This window comes from Carassius gibelio, chromosome B22 (assembly GCF_023724105.1).
Source record: "Carassius gibelio isolate Cgi1373 ecotype wild population from Czech Republic chromosome B22, carGib1.2-hapl.c, whole genome shotgun sequence".
Taxonomy (NCBI): Eukaryota; Metazoa; Chordata; class Actinopteri; order Cypriniformes; family Cyprinidae; genus Carassius; species Carassius gibelio.
Window position 1 is genome coordinate 24,332,885 of NC_068417.1, and position 26,267 is coordinate 24,359,151.

A 26,267-nucleotide genomic window follows, 5' to 3' on the forward strand; every position below is an offset into this window, starting at 1 on the left:
AAATTTGCTTTGCTTGTTAATCTAACAAAACCGATCAATAGCTCAAAGGTTCTTCTGAGTAAACGTTCATCTCTTTAGTCACTCCTGTGCTCTTAAGGGCACTGACCTGTCCAGAGAACAGTGTTTTCTTCATTTTGTTGCGTACTTTAGTTCAACATAGCTCCAAAACTGGTGAGGAAACTTAACAAGGAAAAACAACAACGTCAGGTGCGTGAAAAATGTTTAAATGCATTGAACATCATGATTAAGAAAGAGCAGTTTAGTTGTACGAAGCGTTTTGGTGATTGGTAGGATTAAAATGTTACTTTTCACCAAAAAGTGGATCTTTGTATGTCCACTATTGGTAGAGAAATAGAATTCAGATAAAATGTTCATTTGTGACTAGCGGTGTATGATACTGAAATTTAAAAAATCGAAATTGGCTCAGCTGTAATAATTTAAACTTCAAACGGTTTTATTTCATTGTAACAACTGTTGATTTTAAAGTGAAATCTTATTTTCATTGTATTACGTTTTAGGAAATTAGTGCTATAAGAAAATGTTTGCTCCTTGGTTAAGAATAATAAAAAAAAAAAAATTCTCCCCAATTCGCTATAGACATTGTATTGCATGATTCGATGACTTGTTTGACCACCAGAATTTGCACTAAACTGCTTTTCCTTAGGCAGGATGAAGTTATTGGCATGTACGTGGGCTTTTTGGGTACTTGCCCTCTGTTCAGTCCAGGCAGCCAAAGAAATGTGCTTCACAAAGCCCAAAGATCTACCTTTGCAGCCAATGTGCATCTACCGCCGCCCTGATTCTGAAACGCTACCAACTGATAAACCTGAGAAGATCCCAGCTGCCACCAACCCTCGAGTGTGGGAACTGTCCAAAGCCAACAGCCACTTCGCCCTCTCATTTTTCAAGCAGCTTGCTGAGGGAAAGTCCAATGATGAAAACATCTTTCTGTCGCCAATTAGTATCTCAACAGCTTTCGCCATGACGAAGCTAGGGGCTTGTAATACCACACTGGAGCAGCTCATGAAAGTAAGGTCAAGTAATTGTAACTTCAATAAAGATTGATCACTCGAGCAGGTCAACAACTTCTCTATTCTTCACATGTAGGTGTTTAAGTTCGATATGATAAAGGAGAAGACATCAGACCAGGTCCATTTCTTCTTTGCCAAGCTGAATTGTCGACTATATCGCAAAAAGCACGAGACAACAGAATTGATCTCTGCAAACCGTTTGTTTGGAGACAAATCAACGCTTTTTAATGAGTCCTTCCAGCACATCAGCGAGATGGTCTATGGAGCCAAGTTGCTGCCTCTTGATTTTAAGGTTACTTTGGCATAAGTGTGTAAATGAAGGTGATCTTATCCTTGACCCTGTACTAAACAGTCAAGTTTTAATCCTCCAGGAGAAACCGGAAGCTTCAAGGATGACGATAAATGAATGGATAGCCAACAAGACTGAGAACCGAATAAAAGACACCCTGCCTGAAGGTTCAATAGACTCCAACACCATATTAGTTTTGGTGAACGCAATCTACTTCAAAGTAAGTGAGGATACTGAGAGATACTTGTAATTAAAATTTGATTCTTGGGGGTCTCCATCTTCCAGCAGAGTTTGGCTCCAACACCAATTAAACACAAGGTCCAATAGCAAACCGCAATTTTCAGTGGGTGTTTACACGACACTGAAAACAGAAAAAATTTCATTTATACAACAACTGCATTTGTGAGACCTGAAAATTCAAACTTAAAAAATCTAATGGGTTTTTAAAAACAATGTTTTCGAAGTCATACGCACATATTATTTGTTTAGTCTATAGAAATGCATATGTGTGCAAGTGCGTAGTGTTCAGCATCGCCAGCTACTGGCCTGGCATACATAATACAGTGCTATTAGCTGTTTTCAGAGAATGTGGAGGAACATTGGTGTCTGTGCAAAATTGTAAAAAATCGCAAAACTTCTGTTTTTAGCAAGTCATTGTGGTATAAATGTACCCTTGAACCTTGGCCCTATCACCACCTTCACACATTGGGGAAAAAAAACTTGTGTCCTCTTCTAGTTACTTCCAGCTCTTAAGAAGCTAGTCCAGCCTCAGAAAAGCAACAAGCAATAATCATAGTGAGAGAATTTCCATCAAAATAGAACACAGCTAATTTATGTAAAATGCAAACTCTCTTTACAAATAATTGCATCATCACAAAATCAGTGCGTACACTTCAGCAGAATATTTTGACAACGAGCTGGGTTGCATAACATATGACAGACTCCCCCTCCTACCACAATACCGACAAAACTGTTAGCATGTTAGCATTTAATAAAATTATGACATGGCTCACAGTAAAGCAAATTAGTAACAGGCACTTCAGCACCCTAGACAGTAGAGGTATAACAGTACACAAAAATTATGGTTCGGAGCGTACCTCAGGTTTGAAATCATAATATGGCATGGGTTTGGTACAATTGCTTTTTTATTTATATCATAGAAAGGAGAATTCTTTGTAGACAAAGATGTTGTTCACCCAATGTGTAATCTGAATCTGACCCTAAAGTGGCTCATATGGTAAATAGTGAATATGGCCCAAATTATAGTGCCCACCAAATGTGGGCCACCTCTGGCAAATTTGGCCCAGGTTTATTAAATCGTATCTTGGCCAATTTTGGCAAAGATATTGTACAGTAAGCACTGGCTAATGTGGCTGTGAGCCTCAAGTCGCCCGCATATAAAAGGAAAAATATTGTCCAGATAATTACAATAATAAATAATAATAATTTGGGCCACTTTTGGCAAATATACAACACTTGGTTGATCAGTGTGTAAGCCTAACTTGTACCGCAGTTTACATGGCCCATATGCCCCAACCATTTTAAAACAGATGAGGGCCACTGGTTTGGATGTAGCACTTGACACTGGCTAATTGAAATGGAAGTTTAAAATTTAAATATACCCTTACAGAATTTGGTTACTTTCAGTAGGATGCAACGCAGTTAACGGATGCAAGCTGATCTGAATATGAGTCTTAAGAAGGCTACATACCCAGCCATTTATTTTTTGAAACATGCTGTGTGAGTGCAATATAATGATAGCTCTTACTGTGATGGATTCTGTTGATTTGGACTCTGCACCGTTTTCCTTTGTTGACTATTATTCTGTTCAGGTGTGCATAGTTAATTGTCCTTGTTTGGTCTGCCTTAAGGTTCTGTATGTTCATTTTAAGTTTGTCTGGTCTTACATTTACACTTCTTAAGTGTTGCTGTTTCTAAAGTATTGGAATGTTACTTTTAATATTTCTCTGTGACATTTGAATTGCTTCTTCTGCAAAATTTGGGTCAGGATGATTTTACCAAGTATGAAACATTTATGGTTTTTTTGGTATATTAGCTAAAATGTGGACCACTTCCAAAATGGCACTATCCCATGCAGTATGTGGGCCATATGAAGAATGTGGGGAGGACTAGGCTTATTGAATAGAATAGAAATCAACTGTGCTGATTTGTGAGTTTTGATACATTAACTGTGAGTTTTGGTTTATTTGGTTGACTTACATGCAGCAATTCTAATCTATTTATTGTCATGGCTGACATGCAGCCTTCTTATAGCTTGCTTGTGGCCCATATTTGGCAAACAGGACCACCTAAATGCCATCATTCTCCACACTATGTGGACCAAAGCAAAGTGTTGAATCTGTGCCAGAATTAAAATTTAATATTGACCAGATTGGGCAAGTTCTACTTTATTTGGTGTATTAATGGCTGACATTGGGCCTTCCTTTGGCTTGCTTGTGGCCCAAATTTGGCAAACAGGAGTGCCAAAGTGCAATCATTCCATGAGGTATGTGGGCAACTGAAAGTGTCTGGTTTGGGCCTGATATGGACCTCAGGAAATTTGCTATTGGGGATTCCTTTTAAACAAAAATAATATTTAAAATATTAATTCATCCTATACATGTACAGTAGAAGACCTCACCAAATTGTTTAGGATCACTAGAAACTTCTGGGAAAGTATGTTGGAGCTAAACTCTGGAAAGTGGCCCTCGATGAGCAGAACTGAACTTTCCTGACTTTTGAACTCTGTAACTGTCTTGTTTTGTGTTCCAGGGTCAATGGAAACACAAGTTTGATAAACAAAATGTCATGGATTCAGACTTTCACGTTAGCGAGACACACACGTGTCGAGTCCCAATGATGTACCAAGAGAGGAAATTTAACTATGCAAGAATCGATGACGACAAGGTGCAGATCCTTGAATTGCCCTACAACGGTGGTGAAATCACAATGGTGCTCATATTACCTTATGAAGGTACAACCCTGCCAGAAGTAAGTTGATTATAAACAATAGACAAAAAGTTCTACTCAAAGATTTATTTCTAGTTTTACCTAACAAAACTGCATCCAATTAAGGTAGTGGAAACAATTACCCTCACGAAACTTGAGGGTTGGTTACATGCCATGAAAGAGACCACAGTGTCCGTGCATGTTCCTCGTTTCCGTATCGAGAACAACTTTAGCCTCAAAGAGCAGCTGATGAAAATGGGCCTTGAAGATCTTTTTAGTCCAGAAAAAGCCAGTCTCCCAGGTATGCAATTATTTTGACTGTAGAAATCGTTTTTATTGTTCTGGATTTAAAATGTTCAAAAGGATAGTTCACCTACAAAAAACATGCGGTCATCATTTACTCACCATTATGTTGTTCCAAACTTGTAGGACTTTTTCTTCTGTAGAACCTAAAATCTTCATAAGACTAGAAATGTAGAGCACAAGTCATATTGGCTTGATTGCTATGAAATTTTGCGGTATGGATTTGTGTTCATGGTTGGGGCGAAATCTTGAGTTTAGATGCATCTACACAATATTGTCACATGTTGTGTTGCATTAGGGATGGTTGCCGAGGATGGGCCCAACTTGTACATCTCCGATGCCTACCATAAGGCCTTCCTTGAGGTAAAATTCATTCAATATTGTTTGCAAACTCATGTTTTTATGATTAGCCTCATTGTGTAGCAAGACCGATCACACTATTTCTTGGCCAATGGTCTGGTTTTCCAATTTTTCAGGTGAATGAAGAAGGTAGCGAAGCTGCTGCCGCCACAGCAGTTGTTGCTACCGGACGTTCCTTAAACATCTACCGGGAGAATTTTATGGCAGATCGGCCCTTCCTTCTGCTGATCCGTGAGTCCAGCATCAACGCCTTGATCTTTACCGGCCGAGTCGCAAATCCTTGTGGGAGCAGCTAACATGGATTGGATCTGGATCCCATGCTATGGGGACAGTTATTGATTGTCCTCATTTTCAACTTGACAAGGCAGCCTTGTTTCTTCATTATTGCTTAATAATGAATGTTAAATTTGTCATAATATGTTGTTTTTATCAATCCACCAAGCAAGCACATCAAGAGAAACAAAGAGGATTTACGAATGAAAGAAATAAAAGCAATATGTACAGGCACAGAACAAGGATAAAACAGGTTTATTTTTTTCATATTAGAAATTTGGGTTTAGCAGTATCACACAATCTGGGCTTACATAATTATACATTTAAAGAACATAATTAAAAATTCTTCACAGTTACACTTAAAGTGCTTTGTTTCTATTTAGAAGAATGGACTTGACACACTGCCAGTGATGAAAAAAACAAGTGGTTATTGTGAAAATGGCATTCACATTATTAATGCTTAATCTTTCTGATTCCTGTACCATTTTTAAATGTGAAAAGTCTCAAATATTAAGTAAATATAAACTGATTAATTTCAAAGAAGTTATTCTACTTAATCACCTACGAATATAATTTCTAAATTTTCTTATAACATTTACTTTTTCAATAAATAAACTGGTTTGCTATTAAAATTAGAGTAAATGATTTCTAAGATAATTCTTATGTTTTGGAATTTGGAACTTTTTTTAACAATAAAATAGCTATTATATTTCGTTTTATTTCATGGTTATGTCAAATAAAATATTTCTAAAGTACGATAAATTAAAATGATTAACATCTCATCAGACACACGGAAATAACTTTACAGACTATATTGCTTTTTGAAAGATAAAACAATATAGCGAGACAAATCGTAAAGGTCGATATTTTGGCTTCTCTTGGTGCAAATTTAGATGCCTGGAAATGTCTTTATGTTTGACCGTGATAAAAGTCAAAGACAACATGCAAATAAACAATTTCTACTGAGGGTCAGTAGAACAACAATGTCTTGTTTCCTTGTACAAACTCTTTTGAGGTAAGAAAACACCTTTTTTTTTTGACAAAGCATCATGTTTGCTTGCTTATTCAGACAGACTAAGTGTTGAAATATATACGTCGGTTATTTGCATTGAAGTGTCCTATTCTGAAATGTGTCGTTGGTACAAAATATTTGCTCCAGAGTGACAAGACTGAACAAACTCTGAAGATATGGCTCAGTGTTGTCATTCGGTCTTCCCCCCCAAAAAACTACTAAGTAGAGACATGCACTGTATCACTTATCACAAAAAAAAAAACATGAGGTAAATGTAATTTCTGAAACAAATTTTATCACATTTGCCAATATGGGTAACTGTTTTACAAGTCCAGAATACAAATTATTTTTGTGAAAATCAATTGGGTATCAGTTTTCCAACTTTTTAGAGGTTGTTTTGTTCATTATGGTGTTATAATTCTGCACCACTTTATCTGAAATCAATTTCGGAATTGGAAATGGGGTGAAATATTGCTTCAAAAGTAGTTCCGTTCTATTTGAAACTACACATTCCGTAACACTGTTAAGATTAGACACAATTTGGTTAGAAATGACTTGTTCGGTCAAAACCATTAAACTGCAGTAGATGTATTGTCATACAAACATTAAATATTACAGCCTAATATATACACTGTAGCAACACATTTATCCTCCGCCATGTTACTTAAAGCTTAGAAACAAATACAAAAGCCAAACATAATATTTTAAAGAATAATATTGTTTAAAATAAGAGAACAGGCAGCTTGGTCAACCATCAATGTTTTGAAGGTCAACGATAGATATGCACAAAGGGAAAACATGCTGAAAGTTATCATTAGCCCTAAAACCCAAATTAATATGATTCAATTTAGACTGCTAAAATGTGTAGTACAATAACTGGAATGACTGATTACAGATATAGATCCCTTGTTATTAAATTGCAATTAATTCATTCACATAGAGATAATTTAAGTCACTATCACCCTTATATGATTGGCATACACAAAACAGACCCATGCCCCAAATCTAAATTTCAACTTAAAGGCAAAGTCCATAAAACAAACATCTTTTCTTGATATATTATAACATATTAGATTATGATTATGTTGTTTACAGACAAAATCATTTGCCCTTCTCTATCATCATGAGGTTGCATTTTGACAAATAAAAGCAATATCAACATGCTCTTATATTACCTGGGTTCTGCGCTGTACAACAAACGTGACATTATACAGTTTCAGGATTGTATTTCACTGCGACTGCTTCTGAGGCATGGGTATTTACATTAAGAGGAAATGTTCATAAGTATTTTTTTTTTCTTTTTTTTTGCTGCGCTTGCAAAATATGTCGACCCAAGTTACCCAGATCCAGAATTCCAAGTAAGAAAATCCGCTTGGTACAAACCAAAAAAGGTAAACACAAAAAGTAAATAGTGAATTCCTGATATTTATAAGAAGTGTTTACCTGCTGACCTGTGTTCAGATGGGGAAAGTAAGTTCTAACCTGCGTTTATATGAAGTGAGGTGCACAAAATCCCTATTGGAAATATCAGTAGCTGATTTTTATATGCTTCAACCCTAAAAAAAAAAACAGTCACAACCGAGTGTGATTCACAGCCTTTTAAAAATGATAACAGCTTTACTTTTGCTTAAAACGCCTTTGCTTTTTGTTGATCGTTCTAGAAACTGTCTCTGAATAGTTATTACAAGTATAAATTTGTCTAAATATGCATAAGTGACATGTATATAGATATAGAAATATTCTCAAAACAAAACAAAAACACCCCCACCCTTTCTTTAAGTGCCTGATGTAATCTCTTATTTTCCTCTTCGCCCTTCGAAATCTTAAAGGTTTAAGATCTTCCACAATTAATTTCAGTTCCTTAGGTTACTGAAAGCTTCAGTAAATTCATGTCATAGCACCAGCTGGAAACATCTGTTCATAAGCCAAGTGTAAAGGCACTTGACCCCAAGGTTAAAGTGCCTTCCATCAGATGAAGGGAAATTTTACACTCAAAATCATTCCGTGGCATTTCGGCATTTCCCAGTCATCACAGACATACGGTTTCTGTTTTCCTAAACAGCATCGACGACCAAGTCCGTGTTTTGGTTCGTCACTGCCTTACACAAAAAAGGAAGAAGGTTATGTCCTCTTGAGGGACACCTTTCCCCCTGCTCAAACACATTCTTACAAACAAAATATCGCCATAAAACAATTTGGTGAGACTTGCGAATCTCAATGAGCGACTTAAAACGTATGAAGAGAAATAAACACTGAACATAAAATTCGGCTGAGTGCATCCACGCATCTGCGTGCGACAGATCGGTATTGCGTAGTGATGTGAGAGAGAGGTAATTGAGCGGTCTATTGTAGCTTATTTGAGGTTGAAGGATTTCCTGTATTTTATATCACTGTATCGCCAACATTCAGCAGCTGAGTTGTTGAGTTCGGAGATGTAAGAAGGCCTTAAAGGGATCGTTCTCCCAAAAATGAAAATTAGATTTTTATCTGCTTACCCCCCATGGCATCCAAAATGTAGGTGACTTTGTTTTTTCAGTAAAACAAAAATTATGATTTTTAGCTTTAGTCATCACAGTCTCTTAGTCGTACAATGCATGGCAAATGGTAACAGAATCTATGGGAGTAAATAAAACATGCACAGACATATCCATATTAAACCCTGCGGCTCACGACAATACATTGATGTGTAAAGACACAAAATGATCAGTTTGTGCAAGAAACTGAACAGCATTTTGTAGCGTTCCAGGCAAGTCACACCGAACTTCCTGAGTGCAAGGAACTGTAACTAGATTATTAATTTTATTGCAATGTTATATTGTCCTAAAATAATTTAAATGTGTACCACTTGCATAAACACTGCATCCGTAGAAAATATTATCCATGGGGGCTGCCATTGTTGTTTCGTGGGCTATGTGACATCAGAGCTCGGAACTGGGAGTAAATCAGTCTAGTAGATGTTCACGGTTGGGAAGTCACGGGTTTGACTGCTGTTCCAGTGCACTTTCACGAGAGAAAGGTTGGAAAAACTTGGGTTACGGGCTGCCTGGAAGCATCTATCTACAATCTCAATTAGTCAATGGTCCACTTGAGAGATAGGTGGTGGTAATGCACTTATAAATCTGCGATCCGCCATAAAGCAAGAAGAAGAAGAATGCCTCACGTGCCTGCTGCTGTGAAGCGGGTTCACAAGAGTTCTTACAGTTCAGACACCAATCGTTTTGTGTCTTTACACATCAATGTATCGTCACGAGCCGTAGACTTTAATATGGATTTGTCTGTGGATGTTTTTTGTTTTTTATCAATTAAAGCTAAAAATCTGAATTTGTATTCTACTGAAGAAACAAAGTCACCTACATCTTGGGGGTAAGCAGATAAACATCTAATTTTCATTTTGGGGTGAACTATCCCTTTAATGGTAATTAAATGTGAAAAATACATATGTCACTGCTATACTCTTCCTTTGTCTTTTCAGCAGTGTGGCTATATCACAGTATTTCCACCAACATTAAAGTAAAATAATATGATGTGAATGTTTCTCGTTACAAACCCCAAGTCCTAGAACTTGCGTTGAGGCTAACTGTGAGCAATGTGTTTCGGTTCTATGGCAGGCCGGATCAGCACTTAACACAAAACAAAAAATAAATCAAGAATCTGATGTTAGGTCAGACCTGAGGGTCCCTAATAAAAAAACTGAACCCGTTTTCCTAAGCTTGCCATGGCTGGGGAGTGCAGAGTCTAGCCCCAGGTTAATTTATCAAGATTGTCTCAAGGCAAAGTAGCGAAGGACAACGATGTCCTCTCATTTTATAACTCATCTTCTGGCACAGAGAAGTTTGGCAATTTCGATGCAATCTGACCAAATCATAGCTAGATCTTCTCTTTTAGTTTATCCTGAAAGATCTGTAGTAGTACAAAAATACAAAAAAATGTAACATATAAAAGACAGGAAAGACTAAAAAGAAAAAAAGCAAACAAAAATCACTGCATCCAGTGGTGTGTGAGGTTGTTGGAGTGTGGCTTGTCTTCATATATTGATGTCCTGTTCAGTTTGTATGGTGAAGGTAGATGCGGTTTAAAGCGGAAATACCATTTATAAATCCCTAGAGAATACTATTCCAAACAAATTGTTCCTTGCATCTTTGTTCTCACTGGAAAAAATAGAGGTTCTCTGTCCGAGTAGGACGCAGAAGACTCTCCCTTATTTTATCCGTTCCTCATTGACAGCAGCTGAGAGAAACTCCTGCTCACTCAACTCCTTCCAACTTGCAATATCAGTGTGGATGGCGGGAGACAAAGGACAGAGGGAACTCTAAAGAGAAGGTCCTGTTGGACCCCTCTGTCCTGTGTCTCCCTAAACTTGTAACGTTTTCCTACAAAGCCTTTCAGTCGGGCCCAGTGGTAGATACCGAAGGTTGGACCCCTTCTCCGAAGGATGAGCCAGCACCTCCCCCTCCACCATTGCCCTCTGCATCCTCCTGGGAGGGTGACTCTTCTTCATTTTGGCCTCCACGGGAGGTGACCGTGGTGGTCTCGGGTGAGGCACTGTGGGACACCTCCTGTGGGGCGCAGCCTGGATGGTTCTTGCGGAAGTGCTGGTTGAGGATTGCCTGGAACGGGAAGCTCTTCCCACAGACGTGGCAATGGAAGGGCTTGTTACCTGTATGTTTACGGATGTGGTACTCGAGTTGGTCCTTGCGGGTGTACTTCTTCCCACAGATTCGGCAAACGAAGGGGGTAATGCCCATGTGCAGGCGCATGTGGCGATCTAGGCTGCCCTTCTGGTTGAAGGACTTGCAGCAGTAAATGCAGGTGAGACGGGGGTTGTAGCGGAACCACCGGTCACCAACCTGTTCTCGAAGGTACTCCTCGTATCCCCCCATGTCAAACACGGCTTGTTCCTCTCCCTAATAATGGAAAGGTGAGAGGTTATGGTTTAATTATGTGACGATGCATGGTCGTATCGATTTATTGAACACAGCACTAATTTAAACTACTTCAACTGTGTTCAGAGGTCATAAAAAGTTAAACCAAGGTTTGTTATGTGTATAGGACCGAGACCTGATCAAGTTTTAATGTTGCCCTACCTGTGAGGTGGGGTGTCGCTGATCGTCAACTCTTCCTGGAGACTCACTCTTGGCTCTCTTGCGATCACCCATCACAACCACACTTCCTGTTGGACTAAACCTGAAAGAAAACAGTATGGGTTGCATCTTTTACAGGAAACTTGTCAGCAGAAGAAAATGGGATACTGGAAAATGGCAAATTATCACACCTGGATTTCCCAAACTTTATAATCAACATGAAATGACATTTGCAACTACATCCAATTCAGAGTAGAATGGTAAAATACAGGACTGACAACCATATTATGCTGCTATGTGAACGTGGTGTATATGGTATCATCCTGTACTGACTGGATAATGTAAATGGTTAAAGGGAAAGGGTTGAAAAGTTAGAAGACTTGGTGACATTAGTTGAAATAGTAACTTGTTTCTGAAATGGAGAAAGGCATTACATTTCAAGTAAAGACCACGAAACACTTATCACAATGAACTGAAGAATTCTGTGCAATAAGACTAAGATTTTGCCTTCATTTTACCAGTGAATGTGAACTTCGGAAAGATTTAACACACCTCTCTGTTTCACTGAAGCTACTGGACGGCTGGGAGCTTTTCCCACCTCTTCTTCCTTCCTGCACCAGTGTGCTACGTCCTGAGGTGTCAATCATCACTGTCGGCCCCTCCTCGGCCCCACTGCCCTCCTCCGCTGATGCCTGGGTCTCCGCCCCCATCCACTCATCCATCCTTTCTGTCTTAATCCGAAACCCATCCACCATCTGCACGTTCTCCTCTCCACCTCTCTCCACCTCAGTCCCAGTCTCGACATACCACTGCCCGGCTCGGTTAATACGGAGAATGGGCTCTTTCCCAGTTCCCACCTCCTCCGAGCCAATGCCACTGTGCTCCACTATCTGGGGGCTCATGGACTCCCCAGGGGGACTGATCTCTCTGACTTCCCTCACATCACGGATGCTGATCACTCCAGTGTTGCCAATCAATCGGGAACTGGTATGTCTGGGACTTAGGGAGCGGGACCCACCTAACACGGTCCCACCTCTTCCTGATTCAATGGTTGGGTTGGCGGTCCTGTGGGCCCCATTCCCAAGCTCCTCTTCCACATCTGACAAACTGATTTTAAAGTGGATTCCCTCTAAAATCTGGGTGCAACGGTCAATAATGTGCTGCATCTGAAGGAAGCTGGCAGCCGTCAGGTAACTGATGATATCGGCGAGCTGCAAGCACAAGCGTCCCGTGTAGCAAAATGAAAGGAGCTGCTCGAACACAGTTGGGTTGCGGATCACTGATATGGAGACGGTGCTCATCTCGCTCAGTGACATGTGGTCCCTAAAGTAGGGGGAGCTGGCGGCAAGGACCACCTTGTGGGCACGAAAACTGTGGCCCTGAACATTGACCACGATGTCACATAGACGGCCCTGTATTCGCAACTGGTTCAGATGCGACAGGACGGAGTTGCTGAAGTCCGGAATATCAAGTTGGATGCTTCCTGCTCGTTCCATGCGGGCTGCCTATTGCGCTGCTCTTCAAGGCTGCTGACAAAAAAACAAGAGAATATTAGGACTGTTACAGTGGGACTTTCTGAGCATGTAAGCAATAAAAACCCCATAACAACAACAACAACAGAACATTCAGCATTATAAGCAAACAATGTTAAAAATATTTTTAAAAACCCAAATACTTCCTCCTATCCCAACTTTAAACACAGAGACAACAATATTTGAAAATTTGGTAATTTGACAGTCACAGATAACAACACTAGTCAGGTAGGTGTTTTTTGGGGGGGGCATACTTTCAAATATATATGTATATTAAATTAAATTTAAATTTATGCATTTAGCAGACGCTTTTATCCAAAGCGACTTATAGTGCATTCAGGCTATCAATTTTTTCTTATCATGTGTTCCCGGGGAATCAAACCCCCAACCTTGCGCTTCATAGCGGAATGCTCTACCAATTGAGCTACAGGAACACTGAATATAACAACTAAATACATTTTTATGTCTTCAAATAGATACTTTAGCAATAAATTATGTTTAAAATTCAACTGTGACATCTCGCTAATCACATCTCACTTTACATGCTCAAAAACAGGATGAAAATTTCTGTCCAAAATCCAATCCTATCAGAGTATGTATTTTTTTATATAAATAATTGACTAGTGGGACCAATATTCTTGGTACCTATAGCGCTTACATGTGGGAAGAGCCACCCGGCTCATCATTTTTATTTTTATTTGTCAGCATCTCTGAATCTGACATCTCTTCAGCTTAATATGTCTTATGGGACAGAAAAGTTTCCAGTCTGTACACCTCACAATGTCAGCAGATGCAATCCGTCAAAATTTTTTGGCTACCGTTTCATTATAACTTCATATTTGGCCACAATTTTCATTATACATGCTATATAGTAGATAAGTGCACATATTCAAGGTGGTACAAAATGGCTTGTGGATAAATTCCCCCATTTAACTTCCTGTGAAGTCATGTGACGATGTACACTTGTTCCCTTAGCAGTCTGCAGTGCAAACACTTAAAGCTGCAGTCTGTAACTTTTTTTGGTTAATCAATATTTGAGCAAGTACATAAACAGCCAGTGTTCAAAACTATCACCTTACTTTGTTTCACACCAGTTAGCTTATATAATGTTTTCTAATTTGAGTGGTACGGGTAGGATATCGCTGTAAATTTGAGCATGTTGCTGAGTCATTACGTCACGTCTGTGAACATAAAGTTGTTGTCCTGGCTACTAGGCTGTATCGCATGTGAAGATCCTGCACGTGGCGAATCGTTTATAACCTTTTCCTCAGTTGGTCAGAACAAATGTGGCAGACTTGTTACTTACGGGTTTAGATGACAATACATGGTGAAAATTCGTATTTGGGTCCTATATTACAAGACGTAGGCTAGAATCTGTGATTGCAAAGTACAGTAAATACCCACACCGGTGCGGTGACTGACAGCCAGCCACACATACCCCTCAAAACAATAGATTAATCTGCACTGGAGCCGTGCCGGAGCACAACCCACGCAAGGAAGATAATTCAGCACACAGCTGCAATTGCAGGTTTTCAGGCGACGAAGAGGCAAAAATGTTATATAATTACTTAAAGGTGTTGTATGTAGGATTGACAACGAGTGGTTGAACTAGGTATTGCAGTCCAAATTCAAAATACTGAAGAGGGTTATTTTTCACCAGGTGCCTCTTCTTCAGACTTCACGCTCGCACAGGTTGCCAGATTGACGACATGAACAAGAAAGAGCGCACTTGACTAAAAATTTTATGAATTAAGCTGTTTTCCGCCAACTGGCCATCAGGGGTACTGAATTACAATTGGGTAAACTGGCAGTGTGTGGGTTTCACGAACCAAAAGGGAGACCATCATTCAGGCCCAGAATGCACATTTTCAAAGGAGAATAACTGATTGTAGCATTGTTTCTTAAATATCTGCAAACATATGATATTTTTATGCTTTAGTAAAGTCAAAAACGTACATACAGCACCTGTAGTGGTCCACTTTGCACGATGTGACTGAGCAATTTGAACATACCCATTCATTTGCAAAAATCACACACATTATCTATAAGAACTGACACTGTTTTTTTTTTTTCAGTAACACTTTACATTACAATGTGCCATGTTGAAAAGCTACAGAACTAAGCTAAATTAATAGGTTAACCAGAGCAATTACAACAACCTGTTTAATTACAAGTTTATGTAGCCTACTTACAAGCAATTTCAATATTTTTTATCATTAACTTTAAAAAAACATGAAGTTGCGTAAATACATAGTAGCATTGCAACAATGACAATGTAATGTAAAGTATGACCCAATTTTCTTTAAGAAAGTTACATTTGTAGTGAGATGCAAATGGTTTACCTCACCTTTTTAATAACAGGCACAAAAATCGCTCCCCTATATTGTTCGGCACACTTGCACTTCTTTATGGCTACAAATCACAGCTGTTAGAGAGCAAAGTTGACATTTTTTTCATTGCATAGCTCAGGAGGATTGATTCGCAGTGTTACTTTGTCTCTCTCTGTTTTTGACATAGTATCGGCGGACGGCGCAGAGCAGCTGTAACCGGCGGCGTGGCACCTCAGTTCGGCTCCAATAACACACTGCAGCGCGGTGATGCGATGAAGCCTAACCGAAAAACACGCACACACCCCGGCGCAAAGCGGGCAGGGAGGTGCCTTACCCCAGTCCACGCCAAATTTATAGATATAAAAAAAACAGAACACCAAAATACTATTTTCCTTTTACGACAGCCTGTTCTGAGTTATTTGGCATTGGATTTCCCCATTTTACGACCACTATTTCTCGTTATACTTATCGCCAGGGATTCTGCTGTCGCTTTCGGTTCCTCCGCCGCTCTCATATTCCCCCATGTATAACATGAGCCAATGTACAGAAAATGGCACTCTGGGAAATGTAGTTCTGGCACACCTCAGCCATAGCAACCAAAAATGGAGAAATTCCGCGAGAGGGACTCACGCTCCCATAATGCTTTGCTTTACCATCGCTGTGAAAGTGGGTAAAGAGTTTGGTTGCATTTTTTGGTGACAGTTGCTTCCTCTATTGTATGTGTGAGGGAATATATAAAGATATAAACAAACAGATATTTGCTTGCTGAAATACTGTAAGCCGTTATAAACATTAATATGTTGCATTTTATTAATAAATTATTACATAAATGTAAAAGAAAGTCTTGTTGCAGGGCAGCGCAGGCCCATTCCATGACATCAATAAAACTGAACCCAATGAACCCGTGAAAAAAATAGTAATGTGTCTTAACTAACAAAGTGATATAATTATACATTATTCATACCTTACCATCCGTGATTTGCACTGTATCCACACAGTGAAGCCTTAAGTATATTCAAAACATTGTATTATTATTTTATCATTATTATTATTATTATTGCATGTTATAGTTATATTGTCATATAACTACATTGTCAACACGTTTTCATCACTGAGTTAAAAAAATACATCTTTGTTCCCACCAATTTAACTTGTTACACTAATTTGAGTAATTATCAGTTTCAAATATAATTACTTAATCAGTAATCAAATCATAAGTGATAGGCTGCACTCACTTTTTTTTACAGTCTATTATAATAATAATACTTGATAATTAACAAAGGATAATAATTATCATTTAGGAAAAGGATGTTATGCGGCACTGCAATCCTTATTTCTGTGTTTTTAAGCAAAGTGGTATTTGATTCATAACATATTCATAAATCAGTATCAATATTTTAGATTTAAATAAATATGGATGTAAAAAGGAAAGTGTGGACTGGATAATTGCACACAAACACAAACAGCAGATTGCTTACAGTAGCAGTATTTTAATTGTAGTAATGAAGTAATACTGTGAAACTGTTTCAGAAAACCGTAATATTATTCCATACATTTAAATTTATACCTGTATTTTTAGTGTAAAAATGTACATATACTATATATATATATATATATATATATATATATATATATATATATATATATATATGTATGTATTTTTTTTTTTTTTTTTTTTAAGATTTGCTATTGGTTTAGTATCATTTTGAAAATTAAAGCTGAAGAAGATGCCATATTAATAGTTATCCATTAGGTGGCGCTCTTTACTTATACATAGGAGAATTGTTTGCTTCTGTAAAGAAATCAGAATTATATTTACATTGCATTTTATTGTCCTAGGTGCTTTTCAAGAATTTATAATTTAGTTGCATATATAGTCATATTATTTATACAGTTCTATTTTATAGCTACATTGGAGTTCAAGGTTTGAGAACACTTGTGAAAATGCTTATTTAGCTTATTTATAAATGTACAAATGAATCGTGTATAAATAATTTTTAATAGCAAATCATATCTGCACCATAACAATTTGAGTTTAATAATTAGTAACTGAAATAATAAACATGAAAATTTAAGATGAATTTCTGTAGGTCTCTCTTTAGTCTAAAGACTAATGATTGGTTTTACATCTTGAGCTTCATAGAACATTTATTTTCAGGTTTAAATTTTAAAAATGTATTGTGCATTGCAGATTATAGAATTTGTTCGAAAAGCTGGAGATCATACTGAATGGTATAAAAGCTTTTGGAACCAATTCTAAATACTAAGCAAAACATTTAAGTGTAATTTTAAATGGAAACAAATCACAACTCTGATTGCTTTTTCTTCAACAATATTTATTAACAACTAACAGAACGAAAACACATGGACTAGATGTTACAATGTGCAACACTGAACAGGGATAAAACTGGCTCACGATTCGAATGTATATACGAGGAACAGATGGATAAATACAAGTCGGTACATTGATTCGGTTTCAAACAATTCACATTAATCTTTAATTCTCCAGATCTTTTCATCCCATCAAATGAACTTCATTAGAGTTGAGCCGTGCAACCCAGCGAAGACAAAACTAACCCTGCAGGATAGATCAATGTGCACGAGCTATGATACATGGCGTACTATCAAAGTAAAATAATAAAATATATTTACAATTAATGAACACAACACTTAGTTCCATCCCTCCAAGTTTCAGATTTATTGGAACTTTTTCAATATAAATTAATATTGGCAGCTACTGTACAGGCACACTCTTCTACAACAACAGTTTATTTGTTGAAAGGTGAAAAAAAAATACATTTACAAAATACATTCTGGATCAGGGGCGAAATAACATCCTAAAACCAAATAGTGTTAACTCAAAGAAACACAAGTACCTTTCGACCGCATTTCTTCAATTTTATTCCAAAAATGTAGTAGAAGCAATCATAAACAAGCTAGTATGTTTCACATCAATCCATTTTAGACAGTTAATGTCTATGTTGGTTCTCAAGGAGCAATATCCAGAAAAGTGCTTCCATTTGACAGGGATACAAATAATAATGATAACTGAATAATGGTCGGTTAAGTGCTTCCCTAAGTTGTAGAAAAGTTCAGGCGATCTGTCAGGAATTGCAGAAGTTTTTAATGTAGGTGCAAGCCAAGACTTCCAACAAATCCTGGTTTCTCCCAGCCTTCCTCTACCATTAAGGATAACAAACAACGAAGACGCCAAACAAACACACTCACTTGCGCACACACACACACTCGAGACGTAAATGTACACAAAAAGTCCCTTTAAGAAGAAGAGGTGATATTCCCAGAAGACACTATGGTTTCTCTGGGCGAGTATTCGGGCTCGTCCTTATTGGGGTGGGAGGAGTTGTCCGACTTGCTCCTGCTGAATTCGGCGCCCATGATGGGCCTGGAGAACTTGCCCGCCGCTTGGTCGCAGACGCCACAGTTGAGCATCCTGATGAAGGCCCGGCGCATCTCGTTGCTGGTCAGGGTGTAGATCAGAGGGTTCATGGCGGAGTTGAGCACGGCCAGCGCGAGGAACCACTCGGCCTTGTAGAGGATCGGGCAAGTGCGGATCTGGCAGGCCACATCGAGCAGAAGCAGGATGAAGAGCGGCGCCCAACACGCGATGAAGCAGCTCAACACGATGATGACGGTCTTCAGGAGGGCCATGGACTTCTCCGAACTCTTGTTGCTGCACCGGCCGTTGGCGACCTTGCGGAAGACCAGCTTGCGGCTCCGTGTGCGGACCAGGGCGTAGATGCGGGCGTACAAGATGACGATGGCCATGAGGATGACGCTGAATACGGTGGTGCAGAAGAGGATGTAGGTCTTGTGGTAGAGGGGCAAAACTGTAGAGCAGTTGTTCATGCTCTCAATGCAGTTCCAACCCATAATTGGTAAACCGCCCAAGATGGCAGCGATGAACCACACGGTGCTGATGAGCATGAAGACCCGGCACGTCTTGCCATTGTTGTGGAGCTTCATCTTCAACATGGTCAGGTGTCGCTCGATAGCAATGGCCAAGAGACTGAACACCGAAGCGGCCAGAGCCACAAACATACTCCCCTCCCTGAAGAACCACTGCATTGGGGTCAACTTATACGTGTTGGCTCCCGACAGCAAGATGTTCGCAGTGTACACCACCCCGGCCAGCAAGTCTGACAGGGCCAAGTTCCCGATGAAGTAGTACATGGGCTTGTGGAACTTCTTGGTCTTCCAAATGGTGAGGAGAACCAGAACGTTTTCCAGGATGATGAAGCAGCACACGATGATGAAGACGACAGAGTCCGCTCTGAGTCCCGGGTCCTTGTCGACCTTGCGAAATTTCCCAGTGAAGTTGTAGTGTCTGGCGATTAGGTCATCCATGGTTCGCAGTGGCTTGATAGATTTAAATCCAACGTGCAAGCCACCACAGGCCACAGAGGGGTGCTGGTGGACTTGGGAAGCAGGGTATCCAGTTTCCTCTTAGTATGATGTCATGTAAGTAAGGTTCTCTCAAGTCAGGTAAAAATCCTTAGAGAGGATGAATGTGGTCCACAAATCCAACAACTGCATCATGAAAACACTATAAGAAATAAATAACGGTAGATTAGACCACTAGAAAGGCATATTGGTATAACACCATATTATTAATTTTATATCATTATGTTAAACATACAAACACAGCTTCATTGAAAACTTCAAAGTGAGAAAATTTGAAAACTAAAATCTCGAAATGAATGAGTAGTTTACTAATCCAAAGCGAAGCACATAGATGAAAACGTTTGGTTAAGAAGTTTCATATATCGCGTGTGAAGAGAAAACATTCGATAAATAAGTCTTTTTCTTATTCGATGTCAAACTCAGACATGCCAAGAGATGCCACAACCGAGATAAAAAAAAATTACAAATCAACAAATAAGACGTCTGACTTAAACGAATTATGGTAACTGTAACAGATTCTGTTACTTATGTACTTTTAGTGTCTAAAAAAAATACTTTTTGTTAACCGGTAAAAATAGCTGCACATGGAAATAAGAGCGAAAAAGAATCACGCTAATTAATATTTGTCAATTTTTAAATAGGCTATTTGTTATTTGAATGCTCGATATCCTTTTGCGAATACTAATTTCAACACTGTCAAATTTGTATGACATAAGAGATGCCACAATCGCAAAGAAAAAGCTTTCACGATTAAACTGGTCTGTTACTCTAATATTTAAAAGCCATTCGCGATATTACGAACTTTTATTGTAAAACGTAAGACTTACAGATGGTTAAGATCGCTGTCGCTTGAATTTCAAAAAGTTAAAGGTGGACAAGAAGAGTTTCTCTTACCTTTAAATTCCAGACCAAACGTCTTGACACAGTTTAATCCTGCAATATTGATGCTATATGGCGAGATATCAAAGGTGCAGTATTTATCGCATCGCAGGAGTCTCGTGTGGAGGACAGTAGGGTAATTTCTCTCTGACTGGAGAAAGACGGGCCAGCCAATGCTCCTCTCTCCGCGGTTCAGCCCACCAGATTTAATGCCCTCCCCTTCCCTCAGTCTCATTAGCCTCTTATTATTCCACAGCATCCAAAGCTCTCTCCAAGACATTCCAAAGCAATATGCTGGATTCTGGAAACAGACTGGCATCAGTTCTAACATTGTGATAATAATGAATAGCTCAGAGCAATAACTTTTAAACATAAAACTCTACACATAATAAAAAAATAAAAAGTAGTTGGATATTGTTTCATGATTTTATATAAGATTAGTTTAATTTATATTTTAATAATCTTATTCATTTTTAAACATAGATGTTAAACATAAATAAATAATTACTAATATAATAACGAAGTAATAAAAAAACAGTAATCTCATCATTATTTAATTAATTAATATTTGTAACTATAAATAACTACAATTAATATACATATAACTACAAATAATTTAACAATATTGTAATAATTATAAGAGGTCAAATATAAATAAATATATATGTTTGTTTGTGTGTGTGTATGTGTGTATATATGTATATATATATATATATATATATATATATATATATATATATATATATATATATATATATATACATATACATACACACATTTATATATGTGTGTGTGTGTAATTATTATTACTGATGAATAATGATTAATATAAAGGTTGAATATAAACCATATCATTATTTATAGTTCATTATAGAAGTAGATCTGATTTGTATTATGTCAAATAAATTCAGATTAACCTCATATCCCGTGTTCTTTTGTCTCTTCCTATGGGAATGTCCCAGCTGTGAACAGACTCAACCCAAACACCATGAGCTGAACCGGGTGGGCTGGCCAAGCATGACCGCTCATCTACCCCCCATTTGCCCTAATTTCAGCTCAGCATTAATCACATGTGCTGCCCGATCTGTTCAGGTCTGCTGCTCTCAGTGGCCCCTAAACCCCTAGTGCGAGTCCAGCGGCCCGCGCCTCCCAGAGCAAGGGACTATTGAGAGGGAAGTGCTTTGATGTGTCAGGGATTTGCACCTCTGAGGAACATCTTCATAGCTGGATTAGTAGATTAGTTCAGTTAGGAGTGATCTTCGTCTTGAGATATATTTATGAATGTTTTGAGAAAAGTGACCCCAAAAAGTATTAAGCCACACTTGAGTCATTGTTCATCCATCCATCCATAAAACCCTCCGTCCATCCCTTCTTTGAAAGCAGTCGCTCGGATGTGTGGCAGGCCAAACTGAGGTTAAAAAGTAAAACATAAGAAATTGTGATCACTCTGCCTGATCACCATCATTTGGGAAAAGCAGACTCTTCTAGCATTTTCTGAGTGGTTGTTTAAAGACATGTCTTCATGAGCGACTGATTGTTAATTTTTGGTGGTTGACGGTATTTTGAATGGTTGCTAGGGTGTTCCTGTGTTCTTAGGTTGTTGCTAGGGTCTTCAGTCATTATCTTAAAGACATGTCCTCAATCGTGATTGTTTATTTGTTGATGGTTGTTAGTGTGTTTCTATGTGTTGTTAAATGGTCGCTAGGGTGTTTCCATGTGCTGTCAGGTTGTTGCTAGGCTGTTTAGTCACAGGATTTTAAAGATTCATCCACAAGAGTGATTGTTCATTTGTTGGTGGTTGTTAGGGTGTTTCTGTGTGTTGTTATGTGGTTGCTAGGGTGTTTCCATGTGTTGTTGCTAGGGTGTTCAGTCACAGGATTTTAAAGATTCATCCTAAAAAGTGATTGTTCTTTTGTTGGTGGTTGCTAGGGTGTTTCTGTGTGTTGTTACATTGGCGCTAGGGTGTTTCCATGTGTTGATGCTAGGGTGTTCAGTCACAGGATTTTAAAGATTCATCCTAAAAAGTGATTATTCATTTGTTGGTGGTTGCTAGGGTGTTTCTATGTGTAGTTACATGGTCTCTAGGGTGTTTCCATGTGTTGTCAGGTTGTTGCTAGGGTGCTCAGTAACAGGATTTTAAAGATTCATCCTAAAGAGTGAATGTTCATTTAATGGTGGTTGTTAGGGTGTTTCTGTGTGTTGTTTTGTGGTCGCTAGGGTATTTCCATGTTTTGTTGCTAGGGTGTTCAGTCACAGGATTTTAAAGATTCATCCTCAAAAATGATTATTCATTTGTTGGTGGTTGCTAGGGTGTTTCTGTGTGTTGTTACGTGGTCGCTAGGGTGTTTCCATGTGTTGTTGCTAGGGTGTTCAGTCACAGGATTTTAAAGATTCATCCTCAAAAGTGATAGTTCATTTGTTGGTGGTTGCTAGGGTGTTTCTATGTGTTGTTACGTGGCCACTAGGGTGTTTCCATGTGTTGTCAGGTCGTTGCTAGGGTGTCCAGTCACAGGATTTTAAAGATTCATCCTCATAAGTGATAGTTCATTTGTTGGTGGTTGCTAGGGATTTTCCGTGTGTTGTTATGTGGTCGCTAGGGTGTTTCCATGTGTTGTCAGGTTGTTGCTTGGGTGTTCAGTCACAGGATTTTAGAGATTCATCCGCAAGAGTTCTGAGTGGTTGCTAGGGCATTTTGGGTGATTGCTAAGCCATTTCTACTCTGTGGTAAGAGTATACTGGGTGATTTATGGCATTGCTAGGCAGTTTATAGGGCATTTCTATCTAATTGATGTGTGTTGTTAGGTGGCTACTAGTGTGTTGATAGAGTATCAATATACAGTTGCTGGAGTGTTTTGGGTGGTTGCCACGGTATTCAGTCACAGAATTCTAAAAACATATCCTCTGAAGAGATTGTTCATTGTTAGTGGTTGCCAGGGTGTTATGAGTGGTAGCTCAGTGGTTTCTAGGGAGTTCTAGGTCGTTGTCATTGTATCTCTATGTGCAGAGCTGGGTAAATATCTTACAAATTGTAATCTGTTACTGATTCCAAATTCTATGACAAAAAATGTAGTGAGTAACGTAAGCCATTACATCTCAATAAAAAAATACAAAGTGTAAGAAAATATATTCCATTTGTTGTTATCAACAACATGAAGGTAGGCTATTTTAGAAAATTAGGAGAATCTATAAATTATGAATAAAGGATTGCTATAGCGTGAATAATATGTAATCATGTAATCCATAAAAGTAACTGTAGTCTACTGTAGTCTAATTACAAGCATTTGAAAATGTAAAAAAAAGTACTTAATTTTTTTAATCTGATTATGTAATCAGTTACTACCCAGCTCTGTTTGTGTTCTTTGTTTAGCCACATAATCTTTAAGACACATCCTCAAGAGTGACTGTTCTTGTTAAAGCGGCTTCTTTAAAGATCAGATCGAGAGGTCAAGGTTGCAAGAGGTCAAAGGTCACACACCAGGCGCTGCTGTGAGAAACCCTGCCAGCTGTATATTTTTCGGAGCGACTCGGTGGGAGGGGAGGGGAGGGGAGGGGAGGGGGGCGACAAAGTTGAAGATGGAGCACTATTTTTAATGGTGTTTCTCTGACTTCACCTATGGTACGGTTTCACCGCTCCAGGAAAGCCAATAGTCCCATTGGGGGCAGAAGAATTAGCTGTGTCTTCTAAGAAAGCTCTTCAAAACATTTCTGAGCACCGACGCGACACGTGATGTGTGTATTGCGGGCACACAACATTTCACAGAGATATCATGACATTTGTTTCTTTCCTTTTCCCAGCCTTTCACCTAACATGCCATGTGTTTCCTGTCAACTACGCACCCCATTTGTTCCCATACCAACTATGGGCAGATGACTTTTAGCCATTACAACGGACAATTAAAGAAACATTCCATGGAAAGTGTCTGGAGCATCATGCACGGTTCGCACATAAGTCAGTCAACACGAAATCTGTGAATTCTTCGGCACTTAGTATACAAGAATTTCCTCTACAGCTGCAGTTCACATTTCATGATCACAAAGCTTTACAATTAGTGCCAAACTGATGATTGGTGGAGCCAAAGGATGTTTGACCCACGCAGAAAATATCACAAATCCTGTTTCCATCACATGGCTCACATGAATCTCTGAGGCAACACTTTCCTTAAAATGAGTTCTGGGATGAAAACAAGTCAACAAACAATATCCATTCAACCCTACCTATGCAAAAATAAACAAACAAACCAAAAATGTGTTTAAATTTACATACGTACTTAACAATGTATAACCATTGGGACAAGATTCAGGAGGGTTAAAATAGCTCATATTAGCTCATATTTTTAATTAACTTCTTTACATTTAATTAATTTTATTATCAGTACAAAATTGTGCTGTTTGAACTATATAGAGTTCTATATATAGAATTACATAATGATATTCTTGGAAAGAAATGTTCTTCAACCTTAGTCCATAAAATGAGTATTTATTTATAAATGTATCAGATTAAATGAATCAATGTATTATTATTATTAATCCATTATTATTATTACTTCTACTACTCTTACTACTAATAATAATAACAGTGACAATTTATTAAATTAATAATTATTAAATCAATTAATTTACTATTTACATTGTTTAAATAAAAACAGCGACAATTAAAAATGTAAATAAGTGAATCAATATATTTGTTTAAATATCTTAATTACAAGAAAAATAATAAAATTATATAACAAATGTCTAAACCAATTCATGATAATAAGAACAACATCTATAGATTTTAATAATAATCTAATGAATGCATTCTGCATTTAAATATTTCAATGATTATAAATAAATAAATAAATTTATAAGTTATAGAACAAATGTTTACAATTATATAAATAATAAAACATTTAAATAATACAATTTATTTAAATATTGAACAAATATTTTTATTAGTAGCAGTGGTATACTAATACAACTAAACATCTAAATAATATTATAATGTATACATTTATTATTTACCATTTTAGATTATTATTAATAAATACATTTATCATCTGAAATAATTATATAAAACATGTTTATATTAATTAATTTCTTTAAATTATATTTATAGTGTATAGAAATATGTAAAGAAAACAATTTATTATTTAAATATTTAAAAGTTTATCATTTTATTAATACTAGTTATTACTTATGATTAGTTTACTACTTTAGTACAGATGCTGTCTACAGAGCTTATCTTGAATATTAAACCCAGATCATTTCTTTGTATCCAGAACAGTCTAAAGTCTTCAAAAAAAAAAAAGTGTAAAGATCTGGTGCCCCTTCAAGCATGGGTAATAAAAACGGCTGTAACTTGTAGTCACTCAATGAAATTGACCTCATAAAGCATTCCTGGGGAACATGATCTCAGGAAACAGCAAATGAATTGACGGGCTACAGCTAGCCAACACACACACACGTGAGGTGCTGCTGTTTTAACAAGGCCGTCCAGGGGTTCACACAGGCTGTGACACGATCTAGCTGACAAATGTGGGAAAAGTGACGGGTAAATAAATATTGTTCTTAGTAAGAAGGAAAGAGGACAGGGCAGCAATATTCGGTTTCCGATGTCACGCTGTCCGTCTGCAACACGCCACAAACAGCTCCTCTTTCAGTTAGTCCACATACATTTGTTTTGAAATGCCAGATAGGGAAATTAAACGGCTTCGCAAACGACAGATCAGCAACAGCGTTTACTCTCTCATTCACAATCCAGATCTCTCCCAAAACCCTGCATCCTCTCTTTCCTGGCAGGCTAAGCTATCGTAAAAACGTAACGCTA

At 38.0% G+C, this 26,267-nt stretch overlaps 3 protein-coding genes across 4 annotated transcripts; 1 reads left to right on the top strand and 2 right to left on the bottom strand.

The window, feature by feature from the left end:
- Positions 1 to 39: 39 nt before the first annotated feature.
- Positions 40 to 6,191, top strand: serpinc1 (serpin peptidase inhibitor, clade C (antithrombin), member 1). 2 transcript variants are annotated; one of them, XM_052591344.1, is made up of 8 exons: positions 40 to 207; positions 669 to 1,029; positions 1,108 to 1,323; positions 1,403 to 1,540; positions 4,093 to 4,311; positions 4,396 to 4,570; positions 4,871 to 4,935; positions 5,049 to 6,191. In XM_052591344.1, exons 2-8 carry the CDS (start codon positions 670 to 672, stop codon positions 5,226 to 5,228), a joined length of 1,353 nt encoding a protein of 450 aa, XP_052447304.1. In that variant the 5' UTR covers positions 40 to 207; position 669; the 3' UTR covers positions 5,229 to 6,191. The 2 variants fall into 2 exon arrangements, with proteins under 2 accessions (XP_052447304.1, XP_052447305.1); XM_052591345.1 differs by having other exon boundaries at positions 43 to 207; positions 665 to 1,029.
- Positions 5,446 to 15,692, bottom strand: LOC127988562 (zinc finger and BTB domain-containing protein 37-like). Its single transcript, XM_052591343.1, has 4 exons — positions 15,178 to 15,692; positions 11,851 to 12,824; positions 11,302 to 11,401; positions 5,446 to 11,121 (listed from the first exon to the last, which is right to left on the bottom strand). Exons 2-4 carry the CDS (start codon positions 12,792 to 12,794, stop codon positions 10,600 to 10,602), a joined length of 1,566 nt encoding a protein of 521 aa, XP_052447303.1. The 5' UTR covers positions 12,795 to 12,824; positions 15,178 to 15,692; the 3' UTR covers positions 5,446 to 10,599.
- A 1,783-nt stretch (positions 15,693 to 17,475) lies between these two features.
- LOC127988341 (sphingosine 1-phosphate receptor 1) lies at positions 17,476 to 20,666 on the bottom strand. Its single transcript, XM_052591026.1, has 2 exons — positions 20,477 to 20,666; positions 17,476 to 19,724 (listed from the first exon to the last, which is right to left on the bottom strand). The coding sequence occupies exon 2, from the start codon at positions 19,523 to 19,525 to the stop codon at positions 18,437 to 18,439; it is 1,089 nt and encodes a 362-aa protein (XP_052446986.1). The 5' UTR covers positions 19,526 to 19,724; positions 20,477 to 20,666; the 3' UTR covers positions 17,476 to 18,436.
- Between the last annotated feature and the right edge of the window lie 5,601 nt (positions 20,667 to 26,267).

Bases quoted from the DNA above. Each gene is read 5' to 3' on its own strand.
- serpinc1 (XM_052591344.1), top strand. From the start codon at position 670: ATGAAGTTATTGGCATGTACGTGGGCTTTTTGGGTACTTGCCCTCTGT. The intron at 1,324-1,402 runs GTTACTTTGGCA...TTAATCCTCCAG, and splicing joins TGCTGCCTCTTGATTTTAAG to GAGAAACCGGAAGCTTCAAG. The intron at 1,541-4,092 runs GTAAGTGAGGAT...TTTGTGTTCCAG, and splicing joins TGAACGCAATCTACTTCAAA to GGTCAATGGAAACACAAGTT.
- LOC127988562 (XM_052591343.1), bottom strand. From the start codon at position 12,794: ATGGAACGAGCAGGAAGCATCCAACTTGATATTCCGGACTTCAGCAAC. The intron at 11,402-11,850 runs GTGTGTTAAATC...GTTTTCTTTCAG, and splicing joins AGCTTCAGTGAAACAGAGAG to GTTTAGTCCAACAGGAAGTG. The intron at 11,122-11,301 runs GTAGGGCAACAT...TTCCATTATTAG, and splicing joins AGCGACACCCCACCTCACAG to GGAGAGGAACAAGCCGTGTT.
- LOC127988341 (XM_052591026.1), bottom strand. From the start codon at position 19,525: ATGGATGACCTAATCGCCAGACACTACAACTTCACTGGGAAATTTCGC.